Source organism: Felis catus, chromosome C1, assembly GCF_018350175.1.
Source record: "Felis catus isolate Fca126 chromosome C1, F.catus_Fca126_mat1.0, whole genome shotgun sequence".
Taxonomy (NCBI): Eukaryota; Metazoa; Chordata; class Mammalia; order Carnivora; family Felidae; genus Felis; species Felis catus.
In genome coordinates, this window is record NC_058375.1 from 20,903,560 (window position 1) to 20,922,546 (window position 18,987).

Sequence of the window (18,987 nt, forward strand, 5' to 3'; positions counted from 1 at the left end):
ACTCAGTAAGAATGTTAATCATCCTTATTGTTGACCCAGATCACATAACTGTACCTGTCTCTAAAACCTATGTTCTTTTTTTAAATGTTTATTTATTTTGAGAGAGAGAGAGAGAGAGAGAGAGAATGCATGAGCAGAAGAGGGACAGAGAGAATCCAAGCAGGCTCCATGCTGTCAGTACAGAGCCTGATGCAGGGCTCAGATTCACAAACCATGAGATCATGACCTGAGCCAAAACCAAGAGTCAGATGATTAACCAACTGAGCCATCCAGGCGCCCCTCTAAAACCTATGTTCTTTCCCTATTCCCACTGTCCCCTAATCACAGAATTCATCTCAGTGTTCGAAATATACTAAGCTCTTAGACTCTGGAGACAACGTGTACTGATCAGTTGCAGAGCCTCACCATCCAGTGTAACAGAGATAAGGGAACAAATACAAACCCGGCTCTACGCAGAGACCAACTCAGCTTCCAAGGTCAGTCTAGGCCTGTTCCGTGAGTTAAGACCACAGACCTCACTTCTGGAAGTGGTGGGGCTTTGGTTTCCTAGACTGATGCAGTCACAGAACTAAGCACCACGGACAGCAGGAGATAGGACACAGATAAAAAGGTGACCTGAGTCTCCAGCTGAGATGCGAGCTCCAAGAGTGTCAATATGCAGCCTGGATTCTAGGTACTGCACTTGAGTGTGTCCCTCCTGTGTCTGCTAACACTCCTTCGGGCTGTCCGGACCCACTGCACTTCCTATGGAAGCCTCTTGGCTTCCATACCCCAGCATGGAGCTCTCCAGATGACTACCAAGCAGCTAGTACAGGCTGGTGGGCCAGTTCCCATGCCTTCCTGCAGAGACCATCTAAACTACACGGGACCCTGAGGAAGAGTGTGCTCTGGGACAAACAATAAACAAGAAAGAAAAAAAGTTCCTTCTTGGCACAGAACCCTTAGGACCAAGCCCACATGCAAAATTCACTTCCGTCTGCATTTAATTGTGGCACCAAATTGAGCAAGATCACAAAAGGGGGACAGAGAAGAGGGCCACCCATTCCTACATAATGGGATTTCTGAGTGGCCAAACACTGCAATGAGGAGAAAGAAAGCAATTTCACAGCTAGGAGAGATGAGGTTAAAAGGAAACCATGTCTGGGGTGCCTGGGTGGCTCAGTCCATGAAGCGTCTGACTCTTGAGAGCAGCTCAGGTCGTGATCTCGAGGTTGTGAGATCGAGCCCCGCATTGGGCTGTGCTGACAGCGCAGAAACTCCTAAGGATCTCTCTCTCCCTCACCCTCCGCTCCTCCCCTGTGCTCTCTCTCAAAATATAGACAGATCTGCAGATAATGTACTGGTTGACTGGCTTTTACGCACGAATATAGCTCCCTAGATAGGAACCGTTTGGCAGGTACAGAAACAACCGCCAGACTGTTGTTCACTTTAGAAACTGGAGGGTGGGGCCTTTCCCGCACTGCTGCTAGTAGGTTTCACTCAAAAACACAGTTAAAGCAGTTACAGAATTTTTATTTGCATGTTACACCTCATTAACTTACCTCAGAATTAGTTCTTTTATTCAAGACATAGCTTACATTCTGGAGTTGTCAAAAACATCTTTGAGCTAGTGTTCCCTCCCACAAGAAGTGGAACTGGTTAAGCTGGCCAAAAAATAGCTGTCGGCCTTCAGACAGTCTCCTCTTGGGGTCAAATGGCCGACGCTCAATTCGGCTACATGACCACATACTGCCAGAGTCAAGATTCAGAATGGCAATGCTTGATGCTTTACAAACATCATCTTACTCGAGTTTCACAACAGACATATAGGAACTGACGCTGTTCTCTTCTCACGAATAAATGGGAGGCCCTCAGAACTGATGTGGCCGGCCCAAGAACCGAACTAGAAGTGGAAAAGCCAGGATTTCAAACCCAAAGCAAGCTATGCTACATGCCTCGGATAATCAAGTAGTAATTACACCAGCTTAGGAAGAAGAATAACATTTTCACGAATTCTGCAATAGAACTATTTTATTAGACATATGGGGGCACTTATTTTGTATGAAATCGAAGTAACATCTCTTGCTCTCTCCTGCCCTCATGAGGCCACCACTCTAGAACGTTAACAACACACTTTCGGCAGCAGCCATGACGAGGTGAAGGAGAGTGCAATTCTGAAAAATAACACCCTATAACCAAAGGGGGGGAACAAAAGCAGGCAGAGATTAGGGGGTTTCTTGGCTCGCTCCCCGCTGAAGGCCCTGGGTCCTGCTCATCATCTTCCAACAGGAAACATGTTAGGAGTGGAAACTCCCGGGTATAGCTTGAGTAATGCTGCCCAACTCTCTTGGTAGCATCTCTCTTCCACTTCCATTTGTGCTGATGTTGTAAGCGGCTTGTTTGTAACTTCTTTAAGAAAGTCCACCCAGGTTTACATTCTGTCAGTTGCCCAAAATGGAGCTTCAAAAAACAAAAACAAACAAAAAAGAAGAGCAGTAACTTTCAAAATGAGACCCTTTCTAGATGAAAGCTACTCCCTAGAAGTCAATTGGCCAAACACGCACAGCTGGAGACAACAGATTATGGAAACAGGTCCAGCTGGAAAATACCTCGGGTACTCAAGTAGACCCAGTTACTCTGCATCTGTGGATTTAAAATGATCGTCGTCCACAGTGGAATAGATGTGTCCCTCGTTGCTAAGAAAATCTACAGCTTGCCTAGGAAGAAACAAAGAAAGAAAAAAAAAAAGGCTCATTTTAAACTGATGCAGAAGACAGGAAACTGCCTTTTGGATATGGCCAAACATAGATTCTACTCACTTCCCATTTTTTATCTTAGCTAAGAATTCATAGCCACTTTGTTCACAGGGCTCTTACAAGGAGAAATACCAGTAAAACTGCAAAACTGAGATAATGCACGGAGACAATGGCTATCAGGGGTGCCTTGGACCCCTCTCCCAAACTGTGTAAACACAAGAAACGAGGGCCTAACTCAAATGCCAGTGTAAGCAAATGAAGAATCGAAAAACACAGTCCAGCTTGCACACAGAATCTCCTAGCATAAACAGCTACTTTTAAAAGTTCCTCCTCCCTACCCACCCATCACAACCCTCTTGCTCCCCCTCTGGGAAGTAAAGTGGCAGGGCATAAAGGAAAGATCTTTCCGGAAATGACAGGACACCCTTCAAGGCCCTCTGGATCAGTGCCAGTAACATATGTAATAACAGTAATAATTTGTAGAGCAATTACCACATGACAGTGATTCTGTACCTCATCAACACTGTAACTCTGAGATAAGAATTAAGATCTTCATTTTGTTTAAAACAGGAAATGAGATTAGACCTGAGCCTTTTTATTCTGTGTAAGCCTAGAATATCAACTGATTTACAGTAACAAGTAACTATCACAAGCACCAAAATACTGTTGGTTGGATTCGTTCACCAGAATCAGGAAGCTGCTTGTCTACCACGGAATCAGAGAAAAGATGTTGGAAGGACCGTCTACAGTTTCAGGGTCAGACAGCCAAACCCACATCTCCACAGTGGAACAGTAACACCAATGGGACTGTTATTATCTGAGGACCAGGAGCTAAGGATCTCACTCCTCCAGACTGAATTCCATAAGACGTCAAATTTATCTGGTCAATTTTTGCCCAAAATTACAATCACCACACGTAATGGGATTCATTATTTGTTAAATGAACAAGTGAATGAATGACGTGATGGGTAGCATCATTTTTGTAAGCCCTTTTTCTTTCTTTCTGTGACTGGACAACTTCCCTTCTGTCAGTTAAGATTGCAGCTGACAGTTTTGTTTTGTTTTTTTAAACTTACTTCTCCATTACCAGAAAACTCTAGTGAGGTCAAATGGGTACAATTCTGGAGCCCCAGCTGATGGAAACCAAATACTCACTTTATTGAGGCTACAGACATGTGCTGGAGCTGGTTCTTGAGATCCTGAAAGTTTAATCCTTCTGGTCTTGGACAAGCCTTAATCAAACTCAGCACCTGAAGAGTCAAATGAGAAAGATTTTAGCAACTACTCTGAATCCACTCCCTTATGTAAACCTGAGTCCCTTTAAAAAAATTTTTTTTTTAACATTTATTTATTTTTGAGACAGGGAGACACAGAGCATGAACGGGGGAGGGTCAGAGAGAGAGAGGGAGACACAGAATCTGAAACAGGCTCCAGGCTCGGAGCTGTCAGCACAGAGCCCAATGCAGGGCTCGAACTCACGGACCACGAGATCGTGACCTGAGCCGAAGTTGGACGCTTAACTGACTGAGCCACCCAGGCACCCCTACCTGAGTCCCTTTATAACAAGGTAATGAGTCAGGTACTTAGAAAGCCTTAGAATCATTAAGGAAGTAACAAATTTAGGACTCTCTGTGTCTTGAATTTTTGGAGCCACTCAGTGTTTACCTGGTTTTGGGCCACAGTGAGGCCATTTGCTGGTATGGCGCTATTCCCACCAAAGTTCCCTGCTTCACCCATTCCTGGATTGCTGATAGTTGCTCTCCCTGCTAAGGGCTGAATTAAGAAAGTTCACAACGTTAGAACACTTACCAATTTAAAAAACAGTCCTTGTTATTGTAAATAGCTTATTAATAAGCGGCTCACAAAAAAGAATTTAAGTAGTTTTCCCAGTAACAACTGCTTACATTGGAAGGGATAGCTGTCATCATTAACGAGTATTTCAAAGGAAGGTAAAGTGACCCTCTGAAGCACATAATACCAGAGAGAAGTGTACCTCCTGGCTCATTCTTGTTTTTGTGATGCTGAGGGGAACCAAAGGAAAACTAGCACCGAGAAGAAAATTACCTGGAGATCCACTATAATGGTATCTTTCCTTGGTGCTTAATCATTTAAACATGCATGCATGTATTCATTCACTCATTTATTATTTGGGGGTATTCTTACCTTGCTCTTGACTTTATTATTATTATTTTTTTTTTAATTTTTTTTTTTAACGTTTATTTATTTTTGAGACAGAGAGAGACAGAGCATGAATGAGGGAGGGTCAGAGAGAGGGAGACACAGAATCTGAAACAGGCTCCAGGCTCTGAGCTGTCAGCACAGAGCCCGACGCGGGGCTCGAACCCACGGACCGCGAGATCATGACCTGAGCTGAAGTCAGCCACCCAACCGACTGAGCCACCCAGGCGCCCCATATTATTATTAAAGAAGTTTTATTATTGAAGTACAGTTAACATACAACGTTATACTAGCTTCAGGTGCACAACACAGTGATTTGACAATTTTTTACATTACGTGACGCTCACCATGATAAATGTAGTCACCACCTGTCCCTGCACAATGTTATTACAATATTATTCACTATATTCCCTATGCTATGCCTCTCCTCTCCGTAACTTACTTACTTTATAACTGGAAGTTTGTGTCTCTTACTTCCCTTCACCCATTTCACCCTCTCCCCACAGTCCCACTCAAGCATCTGTGGTCACGTAGGCATGAAGCATGACAAGGAGAGAAAAAAAGTGCCCGTCACTCTTTTGTTCTTTTTTTTTTAGCACCAAATTTTAAAAAATAACAGGCTATAATCACTGTTTCCATTTCCCTTCTTAGTCACTCCCCAGCCCACCACTATTTGGAATCTCACTAAATAGAACTCGGGGGGCTCCTGGGTGGCTCGGCCCAACTCCTGGATTTGGCTCAGGTCATGATCTCGCGGTTCGTGAGATCGAGCCTTGCGTTGGGCTCTGCACTGACAGCATAGTAACTTCTTGGGATTCTCTCTCTGTTCCCCCATCCCAACTCTCTCTCTCAAAATAAATAAACTTAAAAAGCACACAAAAACCCAAAAAACTTTAAATACACCTCTCACACTGTTCTCACCAAAATCAGCAATGACTTTTCAAGCAACCTACCCGACAGTCTCTTTCAGCCCTCCAAACATGTGACTTCTCTCAGAAAGACATACTGATCACACTCTTGAAAGGTACCCCTCCCTAGACTTCTCGATGGCATATTCTTCTGGCTCCCTACTTACTCAAACTATACCTTCTCAGTATCTCTTACCAGTTTTCTCTCTACCCATCTCCCAAAAGGCTGATCGATCCCCCAGGATTCTATCCCAGACCTCCCTCTAGGCCACAATTCCTTGTTCCCAGCCATTGACTGGACTTACGTCCACCTAGCTCTCTCACACGCTTCAAAGTAAAATTACATCCTTCCCCAAACCTGCCTGCCCTGCTCTATTCCAAACCCAATGTGAGTAAACCCAGATGCAATCCTGCAGACTTCAACTGCCCATTCACTCACCTCCCACACCCTGTCACCATAGCCTATCACACAATCTTCGGTGGTGCTCGAGCCCATTCTCCTCACCCTGGCTTCCTGGCGGCATTTTGGCCGCTAAGTCTGGCCTACTCCAGTCAGTCCTTCTCTTTGCTACCACGTTAACAGCTTCTAATCGTGTCCCTCCTCTGACAGAAAGCTTTCAGGTGGCTCCCCCTGCCTGTGGAAATAATATAAACCTAGACATTTAAGACGTACCACTAGATGTCAAAATCTCTGTTTTACTCTCGGCCATTTCTTTTCAATACACTTCACTCCCCAGCTGCACCTGGACTTCTTGCCATCTACACACATGCCTCTGACCTGAACATGCTGTTCCCTGTCTGGAATGCCCCGCCCTCATCTGCCTAGTAAACGCTGACTTCTCATCCTTCGAGGCCAACTTAACTGCCACTGCCTCTGCAGAGCCTTCTGACACGGCCCAGGCCAGGTTAGCCACGTTCTTTCCTTGGCTCTTACATGTTCGGCCCATTCCCTCTCACAACAGCCATCATGCTGTGCTCCTGTCACTTTCCTCCACTAGCCCCTTCATCTTCACACAGTGCCTGGTGCAGTACGTGCCCAGTCGACGTTTAACCTACTGAACCGAATAAATAAGCAAGATAGAAGATCAAATATGGTAAGTGCCCATTACAGGTGTAAGAGCACTGGGGAAGTTCATCAGGAGAAATCCCATCCAGTCAGGAGAGTCCATCATTTAATAAACATTCATTAAACGCCTATTGCTTTGAGGTGATAAACAAAAATCGATCACGAGCCCTTGTTTTCAAGTTAGATGCCTTCACACTGCCTGCTGTGAAACAGAAGCTTCACATGTTATGATCCAAGAATACCGAACTGAATACGATTTCTTACCCAGATACTCTGCTTGAAAGGGTTTCATGTCCTCCTTCAGGTAGCCCCACCTCCTGTACCTGGGACTTGGTTTAGGCATCACCTGCTCCAAGGGGGTCTTTCTTTTTTTAAGTAGGCTTCATGCCCAGCGCTGAGCAACAAGGGGCTTGAACTCACAACCCTGAGATCAAGATCTCAGCTGCAATCAAGAGTAGGACGCTTAACTGACTGAGTCACCCAGGTGCCCCTCCAAGGGGTCTTTCTTGATGTCCGGATCAGGACAGGAAACCCTTCTCCGTGGTTTCACAGCACCCTGTGCTCGCCACTTACACTGCTCTCACAGCTTAAAGTGATCTGAATCTCCAATGCTCAGACACCAACTCTTTGAGGGAGAGAGGGGGAGTTTATTTACTCAATACAATTGTCTACACCCCCAGTTTCTACTCCCTAACCACCCACCCTCAATTTAAAATCATTCTTATGATATATTTGATACATACATATATGTCATTAAATATGGTAATATAAGAGACACCCCTTAACTTTTTAAAAAACTTTATTTATGTTTAAGTAACCTCTATACCCAACGTGGGACATGAACTCATGATCCCAAGATCAAGAGTTGCATGCTCTTCCAACTGAGCCAGCCAGGTGCCCCAACACCCTAAACTTTCCATACACAATTCTGTTCTTTTTAACCTACTTCCCCCATCTTCTACCACCAAAGCCTCCCTTTTGGAGATCCATGTTTTTAATTTTTTTAAACCTATTTTTTTTTTTTTTTTAGTTTTATAATTCTTTTCAATGTTCATTGATTTTTGAGAGAGAGAGAGAGAAAGAGACAAAGCGTGAGCAGGAGAGGGAAAGAGAGAGACGGAGACACAGAATCCAAAGCAGGCTCCAGGCTCTGAGCTATCAGCACAGAGCCCAAGGCGGTGCTTGAACCCACAACTGCAAGATCATGACCTGAGCCAAAGTTGGATGCCCAACTGACTGAGCCACCCAGGCATCTCCCCTTTTTTTTTTTTAACTTTTTATAATTGTTTTTTAAGTTTACTTTTTAAGAGAGAGAGAGAGTGTGTGTGTGAGTGGGACAGGGGCAGAGAGAGAAGAGGGGGGACAGAGGATCTGAAGCAGGCTCTGGCTGACAGCAGAGAGCCTAATGTGGGGCTTGAACTCACAAACTGTGAGATCATGACCTGAACCTAAGGCAGACACTTAATTAGCCGCGTCACCCAGGCGCCCCAAAGATCCATGTTTCTAAATCGAACAGGAGACCTCTCCCATCACCTTCCCTGACTTCAAGGCAACATTATACAGTTGACTGCCACCCCCTCCTTCCTAAAAATACTCATTTCAGAATCTTCTAAAGAATCACATTCCCTGGTTTCCCCTTGCCCAATTTGCAACTTCTTTGACTTCCACTGGCTCCTCTTCTCCAAATTGCTAAAGATTAGTGTGTCCCAGAGCTCAGGTCTCTGACCTCTGAACTCCCCAGTTACCTTATCAAATCCGAGGCTTTAAATATCACCTACATGATGACTCCCAAAGTTCTACCTCCAGCCCTGACCTCTCCCCCTTGGATCCCAGTTCTACATATTCAACCATCCATTGTGTTCTCCACTTGGATATTGCACGAGCACCTCATATTTGGGAAGTCCAAACAGAAGTCTGGATTTTACCCCCAGATTTGCTAGCTTCATCTGGTTGCTCATGCCCCAAACCCAGAAGTCATTTTTGAACTCTCCCTCTTTATATCATGTCCCCACCAAGAAGTCCTGTCAGCTCCACCTCCAAAATCCGTCAGAATCCAACTACTCCTTACCCCAGCTGCTGCTACCATTCCCAAATCAATTCTGTTGCCATTCTTAGAGCCCCATAATCTGTACTCCATACAATAGCCCAGCCCAAGTGAATTTTTTAAAAGACAAATCAGACCACATCACTCCCCAGATGAAACCTTCTAAGGGCCTAGAGTAATGACTGGCACATACCAGGCTCAATAAATATTTCTCCAAGAAATGAATGAATGAACGAATGAATACATTTATCTCTGTATCCCCAGTGCTTACCAAACTGTTTGGCATAGAATAGGATGCAATAACATCCTTAGTGGCTGAAGAGTTTTCTAGTCTCCCCTACTGCGACCAATCCCCCACCTTGGCACCAGAATCACCTAAGGATATTCTTCTTTTTCTTTTTTTGCTAACTTTATTTTTAAGTTTATTTATTTATTTATTTGGGGGGTGGGGAGAATGAATGAGCAGAGGAGGGGCAGAGAGAGAGGGAGAGAGAAGAGAATCCCAAGCAGGCTCCGCACTATCGGCGCAGAGCCTGATGCAGGGCTTGAACTCACGAACCATGAGATCATGACCTGAGCTGAAACTAAGGGTCAGACACTTAACTGACTGAGCCACCCAGGTTCCCTGCTGTATTTTTTTAATTTGAGAGAGAAAGAGAGCATGAGCGGGAGAGAGAGGCAGAAGGTGAGAAGGAGAGAGGGAGAGAGGGAGAGAGAACCTCAAGCAGGCTCCATGCACAGCATAGAGCCTGACGAGGGGCTCAATCCCACGACCCCTGGCTCATGACCTGAGCTGAAATCAAGAGTTGAACACTCAACTGACCAAGCCACCCAGGCACCCCTTTTGCTAATGTTTTTTAAAACAAGCTCCACACCTGACATGAGGTGTAAACTCACAACCCTGAGATTAAGACTCACATGCTCTACCAACTGAACCAGCCAGGCACCCCTAGATAATCTAAGGACATTCTAATACAAGAATCAATAAACCTTTTGTGGGGTCCTAGATGGACTACCCAAATGGAATTCACACAGCAGAAAATAAAGTTGAGAAATTTCAATATTCAGCAAGAAAAATAACTTCAGGGGCAAAATAATGGTCCATAATTTTTTCTTATTTAGCCAATAGGTTCGAAAAAAAGCAGTAAAATACCTCCTAGTGGGGGTTTTTCTACGAATATAATCCTAGAGCCAACTGCTCAGCCTGTAATTATACGTCTACACTTGAAGGTTGTCTTAGGCCTCGGCCTTTCAAGTCAGTGGGGTCAGAGGAACTTGTAATTCTGAGAAACACGAGTGCTTCCTTTGAAATAAAATAACATGGCAAAGCTCACAAAGAAAACGTTCTGAGGACGGAGCGAGGCCTTTCTTCTGGCCCAACCTTCAAAATGTCAAGAAAATCAAAGCTGTAGCACAGAGCGGTCTATGTTCTTCCAGAGAAGAGGGAAAGTTCTGAGAGTAAAGTTGCTCACCTGGCTGTTAGCTTTACTCAGGATCATGTGTGCGTTGACTACTTCCAGAATATGTGTGGTGAATTCATTCATGTCCTCCAGAGGCATGATCTTAAAGGCTACCAGGCTTTTTTTGTTCTTTTGAAATAAAGAGAAAAAGGTAAATAAAGCACGAGCACATTCAAATCAACTTCAGGTTAAAACGCCGTGGCACTTTTCCTGGTTATATTTTGCCAAAATGGAGAAAATGTATTATACACTTCAAATTTTTAAGGTTAATCCAAATAAAGTTATTAATGGGAGAAAAAACCAAAGCTAGAGCTCAGAGCTGTTCAATGACTTGCGCGAGCTTATACAACCAAGCAGAGTATAGTCTGACCGCGAATCCTGTGTCTTCCTTTTACCCCTAGCGGATGCCACAGATGGCAATTATAGGCAGGGATCCTATTCTTTCCCTACCATTCTGTTAGTTTCATATTAAGGTCAAAACCCGTTATTTCTTTCAAGAGAATAATGAAAAAATTTCAATCTAACACCCACTGAGTATAAAGGCTTGGTTCAATCTTAAGTATCCTAAACTCAGGCATGAATCCAGAAACTGCTTCATGCAAACATATTTCAACTATGATTTTTTTCTGACTTTACCTGAAAGGATCTCAGATGGCCAGCCACTTTTACATACGTTTCTGGAGGAACCACGGTGTTTTCACTGCTGGCATCCTAAAAGATAAAATACGTATCACACTAAGGTTTTAGAGATGTTGGTGAAACTCGGAAACTGCTAAATTATAAGGGTGCCTGGGTGGCTCAGTCGGTTAAGCGTCCGACTTGGGCCCAGGTCATGATCTCACGGTTTGTGAGTTCGAGCCCCGCGTCAGGTTCTGTGCTGACAGCTCAGAGTCTGGAGCCTGCTTCAGATTCTGTGTCTCCTTTTCTCCCTGCCTCTTCCCTGCTCATGCTCTGTCGCTCTCTCTTGCTCTCAAAAATAAATAAACATAAAAAAAAAAAAAAAAAAGAAAAGAAAGAAAAGAAAAACTGCTAGGGGCCCCCGGGTGGCTCAGTCGGTTGAGTGTCCAACTTCAGTTCAGGTCATGATCTTACAGTACGTGGGCCTTGCATTGGGCTCCATGCTGACAGTGTGGAGTCTGCTTGGGATTCTCTCTCTCTTCCTCACTCCTGCACTCTCTCTCTCAAAATAAATAAATTAAAAATATACATATATTAAAAAAAAAAGACAATATGCACTTGTGTTCAAATGGTCTTGGGCATACAACTTTCTGGTGGATACACTTATCAGCATAGCAACTCTACCTTTAGGATTTTAAGGAAATAATTAAGAACATGCATTTAGATTTAGCTTTAAATGCAGCTCTTTATCTTGAGGTTTTGAGTTCAAGCCTCATGTTGGGTGTAGAGATTACTTAACACTTAAAGCTTTAAGAATATTCATATGGCATAGTTTAGAATACTAAAAAATTGAAAACAACCTAAATACCCAACAGTCATGCATTTATACAATGGGATACTTCACACCATTTCAAGTGATAATGTAGAACTTAAAGTCAGACATTTAACCGACTCAGCCACCTAAGCAACCCCCCTTTCTTTTATTTTTTTGAGAGAGTGCAAGTGGGGGAGGAATAGAGAGTGCGAGAGAGAATCTCAAGCAGGCTCTGTGTTGTTAGCACAGAGCCTGACGTGGGGCTCAAACTCATGAAACTGTGAGATCGTGACCTGAGCCGAATAACCACAAGTCAGACACTTAATCTGACTGAGCCATCTAGGCACCACCCCCCGGCCCCCACACCTTTTTTTAGAGAGAGGGAGAGAGAAAGCACGTGCACATGAGTGGGGAAGAGGGACGGAGGGAGAAAGAGAATCTCAAGTAGGCTCCATGCTCAGCGTGGAGCCTGACACAACCGTGACATCGTGACCTGAGCCGAAATCAAGAGTCAGATGCTTCACCAACTGAGCCCCCACGACATCCCTAATTTTTCATTATTAGAAACAATGCTATGATCAAGATTCTTACAGCTGAATCTTGGCACACATCTTTAATTACTTCCTTAACGTAAACTTCTAGCAGTGGAGTGCCAGGTCAACATTTTTATGATGGGTGATTTTGATCACCGGCTGATTGCTGAGGTAGGTTATACTCATCTGTACTCAAACCATCAAGGTAGGATGGTATCCGCTTCCCTGGAGAAATAATGACAAATCATTCAACGAACGTTCTAAGTACTAAGTGCCAGAGGCACTGTGTTAGCTACTACTCTTACTAGAAGTGGACATTCTTTTTTTCTACGCTAATTTAATAAGTTAAAAACGGTACCTTAATGTTTATTAAACCTGCTTGTTACCATTGCAAATTATGTTTCACCTTTTATGAATTATCTCTGCATCTTCTTTGCCCATTTTTCTAAGACGCAGTGGCTTTTTTTTTTTTGCTTTGTAATAGCTTTTACTAATTGAAAAATGTTAACATTTGTAATGTATCACAAAAAACCTTCCCGCTGATTTAAACGATATTTACCGAGGGCCCACCATGTAACTAGCACTGTTCTAGGTGAGGGGAATACAATGGTGACCGAGACAAAAATCCCTGTCCTAAAAAAACAAAAGAACAATAACAACAACCACAAAACCCTGTTTTCACGGAGTTTATATTCTAGCGCCTTCTGTCATTTGCCTTTTAACTTTGCTTATGAGGATAGTGAAATTGAGAACATTTGAAACTTCCATGAAACCAAATGTATTAACCTTTCATTGCAGGGCCTCTGCCTTTGATATCTTGCTTGTAGATTATTCTTACAGGAAGAAATTACAAAGTGAGACAAAAGTTCAACCTCTCCAAAGCCCCAAAGTAACCCCACCCTGAAACAGCCGCTTACATCTGTGTCAACCCACTGGCGAACATCCATGGGTGCAGCTGTCATGTCATCTACTTTGTAAACAATGTTGGTTGGAGCCTTCTCTGCATGTCTGATGATACCCACAATAGTGACCTAGATCAGAAGGAAAAAAAAAAGTTGGCTTTTCCTGGAAACTAAAACAACATTTATGTGTTTTTAAAGAAAGCTTATTTCATTCTTCATATGAGCAAGGGAACCTGCAACAAATTACTTTACTTACCTGTGAAATCTCAACCTTCCCAATTCTGAACACTTCATCGACCAGGGTGGCAGAAAGCAGCTGAGATATGGTACAGGGTACAATGTGCTGGGCTCGGGCTCTCTGAAAAGGAAAAGTACGCATGAATTCAATTAAGGAATTCATCATTACCACTCGTTACCACCTTTTATGTGCCAAGCACTTTACACAATCCTAACACTGACTCTTCAGAATGAATCTCACTGGGGCGCCTGGGTGGCTCAGTCGGTTGAGTGTCCGACTCCAGCTCAGGTCACGATCTCAAGGTTTGAGTTTGAGCCCCGTGTCAGGACCTGTGCTGACAGCTTCAGATTCTGTATCTCTCCCTCTCTCTGCCCCTCCTGTGCTCATGCTCTGTCTCTCAATAATAAATAAATGTTCAAAAAAAATTAAAAAAAAAAAAAAAAAGAATGAATCTCATTACTCCTGCTTCGCAGAGATGGAAACCAAGGTTATATAGCTAACAAATGCCATATTTGAGAATCCAAACCAGGCTTGTTTGACCCCAAAGCTCCTGGTCAATTGAGAAGTCTGTGGGACACGAGGGATTCACCAAAATGATCAGACCAGAATGGGGACAACATAAGGAAGGATGACCCGCTTTTCCAGAACAAAACTTTAACTCCAATTTTAGAATGAAGGCAAGCTGGAGCTGGCTGTTCGGGTCACCAATGACATGAGATGGTATTTGGAAAGGGTTTGAGAAATGGCCAGAGGAGACAGAACTTTGGAGTTGCTCTAAGTGTTGTGATAAAATATAAGAAAACGTTAGAGGTACCGCTTCCTTAAGAACGGATGTTCTGACAATCAGATGGAAGTCTCGGGGGAAACGGGATAAGGGTTTGGCCACACTGGGCCAGTGTAGGCCTTTTCTTAAAGGGCAAGGACACGGTGCGGGCGGAAGACTGTCTAGTGAGGACAGTGAAATCCCATCTAAAAGCGGCCTACCGACAACGTAAACTCTTCTTGTCACCTACCACTGGCCAGGGCTTGTCTCATGGCATGAAGATGAGAAAAATGGGATAGGATTTGCTCACAACACATTCCTACCTAATGGAGGCAGAGGTGTAAACAATAGACCTGGTCTGGGTATATACTCTTGAACGAGATGCACTACGTGGGATCCCAGAAAAACATACTGGCACTTTCGAGAGGTAGCATTTGGGCTCCACCTGGAAGTGTGAAAACTTCGACAGTGAAAAAACAGCGAGCGAGGGATGGGCATGACAGACTAAGGGTAAACAGGCACTCTCACAAACTCATAGAGGGAATAAGTACACGGAAGAAAATGCACGACGGATTAGAGATTACAATTCTTCCTGTCAGACATCAACAACCCAACAGCTGTTCGACATGGAAGACAGAACGTAACAGACTCTCGGCATTCATGGATTTAGAAGGTGCAGCTTTGTCCTGAAGGTCCATATGATACTAGCAGAGTATTTCCTTCTGCTGAAGCATAATTTTGAATGGGGAGCCTTGCCAGGATGGTAAAAAGTAAGCCCCGCTAACTACCAGCACACGTCACAAAAAGTGGCAGTTAAGCTTGAGGGTTAAGATTACGGCTCTATCAGGAGCAGTGTGCTCTTGGTCATGTTTTTCAACTCATTTGTATCTTAGTTTTCTTATCTGTAAAACTAGGAATGATAAAAATTCCGAAAATGAAGTATATGGTGAAGTACGTAGAATAATACCTGGCACGTTGTAAGCACTCAAAAAATGTTAGCAATTATTACTTTAAAAAATTTTTCTTCTGTTTATTTATTTTTGAGACAGAGTGTGAGTGAGGGAGGGGCAGAGAGCGAGGGAGACACATAATCCAAAGCAGGCTCCAGGCTCTGAGGTGTCAGCACAGAGCCCAACACAGGGCTCGAACTCACGACCCGTGATGAGACTGTGCCCCGAGCCCGAAGTCAGACATTTAACCGACTGAGCCACCCAGGCGCGCCCCCGGCTCCCCCGCCAAAAATGTTAGCAATTATTATGTCAGCTACTGCTCCTGTTTATATGTGCAACAGCTTTTAATAAGGATGTGAAGGAATCAGTAATGATGCTTTTCAATTTTATTTTATGGTACTTTATAGGCAAGATTACATGTGATATTAGTATTTACAGATTTAAAATTTGCTGAGGTCCCATTGTTTTAGTTCTCACTACTCTATACTGTTTCCATCTATCACAGGTGAGATTTTCATTGTATTTTTAGCACAAGAAAACTATGAACCGCTACTGGTAGCAGGAACAAGAACATGGGCTTTGGTGCCACAGTTGTATAGACCTGCGTTCAATCCCAGCTTCATAGCCCTGGACATGCCACCACCTCTTCTGTAAAACAGGGAGATCTACCTTTCAAATTGTAAACAAAACATAATGTATATAAAAATGCTAATGTTTATCTCTCCATGAAGTGTGTACTCAATAAATAAATACGATTCCAATAATGATTGAGGTGTTAGCAATACCTTCAAGTTCATCTCCAATCACAGGTATTTCCTGTTTTTTAACAAGCACACATTATGTGCCAGGAATTGGTTACAAGGAGTTCCTGGTTTGTTCCAAAGAGGTTCACAGAGCATGTGAATGTATATTTATTTGAAAATAGAATTATTTTCTCGTCGACTACAAACTGTAGGTTACTCTGGACAGTGCTGTATGAAACTACCATCTTTAGGGGAAAAAATGATCAGTATTGAAAATTTCATATGATTCAATAAAATATAACAGGTTTACAGGAGACAGGAAACATTTCGGATGAGGTGATTTCTAATTTACTGTTGAAAAAGCACTAGATTGAAAAACAGCGAGATCTGGGTTTGAGTCTTCAGTTTATAACCAGTATCACTCTCCGAAAAGCTGTCTTAATACACGGCCCAAGCAAGGGATCCTGAGACAAGAATTCTATCAACTAGAATGAAGAAAATAGTTACGCTCAGAAAAGATAAAAACTAATGCTCTATCTTTTGTTTTCTTCTTCACAACCTCAAGGAAGACAAAGCGTACCGGAGTCCCCTGTGGTCTTGGCTGGGAAAAAGAAAACTACAATACAGAGAAGCTGCTTACCAGATTTTGGATTCGCTCAGCATCACGTGTGCACTGTCTAGAGTTCCATTTACTTACTAGCTATATAAGCTTAGGCAGTCCCTTAATCTCCCAGAGCCTCTGTTGTACAATGGAGTAAACAATAAATACGTTATGGGATTATAGGAAATAATCTGTACGAAAAATATAATGCAGTGTCAAATGTATGGTAATTATCGACGAATTCTTTCCCACCGACACACCTCTGAATTAATAGTTTAGGTGAAAGCTTATCAACCCATACCAAAAACAGAGAACTTCCTAATATTGAACCTGAACACCACATGTGAACGACAGCTAAAGAGTAGCCACATCAACCTTGTGTTTAAAGGATGAAATCAACGGTAGTAAAGGCAAACTCATTCCTGCAAGAGTGAATAACAAGCATTTGGACAGCTTTTTACGCATAGCTTTCCTATACATCACATTACCTCACCTATCAATTCTCAGAACCACCCTGTGATAGAAGTCGTACTAGTACCATTTATCAGATGAGAAAAACCAAGGGCCACAAGGTTCAAGTTGCTGCACTAAAGTCACCGCCAGTTAAAAGCTGATTCTTGACGCTATGTATTTGGGCTCCATCACTCATGTCTTTTTTAATAAAAATATCTGGGATCACTTATTAAAAGGGACTATAAGGCAGGCACTTATATATACCACAATATTAAGTCTCACAACAACTTTGTAAGGCATGTATTATTACAACATGTAAGGCATGTATTATTAATCCCATTTAGCAGTAATCCCACTTGATTCCTGAGGTTAAGAAATTTGTCCAATGAGACCATTAGTGTCAGAGCAACAGAACACAGATCCACCTGACTTCCAACACCATGCTCTTTCCACCGCTTTTTATCACGTCATTACATTTAATTAAAAAAAAAATTTTTTTCAAATACACGAAGAAGGCAAAATAGGCTAATACCAGTTCAGTTTGTCCACAAAACTGATTCCTTAGTAAACTTCAAAATAAAGCCAAGAAAACAGTCGAAGTGAAAGTGGGAGAAATTTCATTTTTGAAACTTACAGCACTCAACTGTAAGATTCCATACGACAATAGTTGGTAATTATCCAATCAGTTCATGTTTAACACCTTTCGCCGCAGACATTTTCTCTCAGGGATGAGTTAGGAGCTTCAGGCCAGAATAAAATAAAACGAAATGCTCTTTCAACCTACTGATTTCTTTTCAGCCTGGGAAGGTGTCGGCATTCCGAAGCCTCCCGGGGACTGTGTGTAGCCGCCGCCGACTCCGCCAAAGGAAGCGCCATAGCTTTCAGATCCGCCTGGTTTTAAACAACAGTATTAATGCCTGTGCTGCTTCCCAAGCCTCTGAAGAGCCCACCGGGCCCCTCAGACTTCACCCCACGGCCAACCACTCCCAGCGTCGCCCTAATCTTCCCCACCACCTAGCCCCGGGCCCTCGCCCCTTGCCCACCCCGTCCCTCCCCCACTCCCCCCGCCACACGTCTGTCCGACCCCCCGCCCTCTTGCTAAATCCTCCTTGCGACGCTCATCCTTACCAAACCACATCTTGGTCACGATCCCTTCAGGAGAGAGGCCCAGAAGACTCCCGTCTGGTGGGTTGGCCGGGATCCTCAGAACCCCCTTTCGCCCGCAGTGCTACACCTACTTCCCGCGGGTGCCACAAACTCCTTCCCGCGAAGGACGGAGCCAATCAGCGTCCAGAACGCTTCGTGCTTCAGCCAATCAATGCTCACGAACTCTACACTTTTTCCTGTCTTCCCAGGACCTGCTTAAGAAAACGCGCCCTGCGCTGCCACGGGGGGCCCGAAGGCTCTGCGGCCATTTTTACTACGGGCAAAACACGTTGCGCAAGCGGAAGCAAGGAGCAGAGAGAGGCTGATGGGCGGTGTCTCAAGAAAACAACCAAGCAAAATGATAATTCCGTAGCTCAGGCCGTATAATCCCACCTCCGCCAGATGGGCGACACTTTACATCACTTCCTTTGTTAGGCGTTCTCCTGTTCCCGCCAAACTCTCACCAATCAGATGTCGCCGTAATCTACATCGTTACAGCAGAATTCAGGCCTCGGCGACTCCGCCTCGCCGTCGTGCGGCGCTTGCGCACCGGGGGACCTCGCCTTACGAGTTTCACAGCCCCTCGTGGGGTTGCTAGTTCCTTTCCTCAAAAAAAGCCGAGTTCTTTCCTCGTATCCGCGTTCCCTCGTCCTGATTCTTCCCAGCGAGGCTATAAGGCACTTACACTCTCTTCCCCAAAATATGTGAGGATGGCATCCTGCTCCTGCCCCGCCATCCACCCCAGGGCAATACGCCTCTGCATCCCCGATTACTTAACCACTTCTTCATATAACATTGTTCTGTCCGTCCTGTAGAGAGGGGAACGCGCCTGTCA

The 18,987-nt window shown here is 43.9% G+C and overlaps 1 protein-coding gene across 1 annotated transcript; it reads right to left on the minus strand.

Moving 5' to 3' along the window:
* Positions 1 to 1,992: 1,992 nt before the first annotated feature.
* On the minus strand, positions 1,993 to 18,531 carry RPA2 (replication protein A2). Its single transcript, XM_006934472.5, has 10 exons — positions 18,135 to 18,531; positions 17,791 to 17,897; positions 13,515 to 13,616; positions 13,274 to 13,387; positions 11,028 to 11,102; positions 10,404 to 10,520; positions 4,401 to 4,508; positions 3,891 to 3,985; positions 2,589 to 2,696; positions 1,993 to 2,439 (listed from the first exon to the last, which is right to left on the minus strand). The coding sequence occupies exons 1-9, from the start codon at positions 18,142 to 18,144 to the stop codon at positions 2,612 to 2,614; spliced, it is 813 nt and encodes a 270-aa protein (XP_006934534.1). The 5' UTR covers positions 18,145 to 18,531; the 3' UTR covers positions 1,993 to 2,439; positions 2,589 to 2,611.
* Positions 18,532 to 18,987: the final 456 nt, after the last annotated feature.

Bases quoted from the DNA above. Each gene is read 5' to 3' on its own strand.
- RPA2 (XM_006934472.5), bottom strand. The intron at 13,617-17,790 runs GTAGGTTGAAAG...TTTCCTTTTCAG, and splicing joins CCCAGGCTGAAAAGAAATCA to AGAGCCCGAGCCCAGCACAT. The intron at 3,986-4,400 runs GTAAACACTGAG...TTGACTCTTCAG, and splicing joins TCACTGTGGCCCAAAACCAG to GTGCTGAGTTTGATTAAGGC.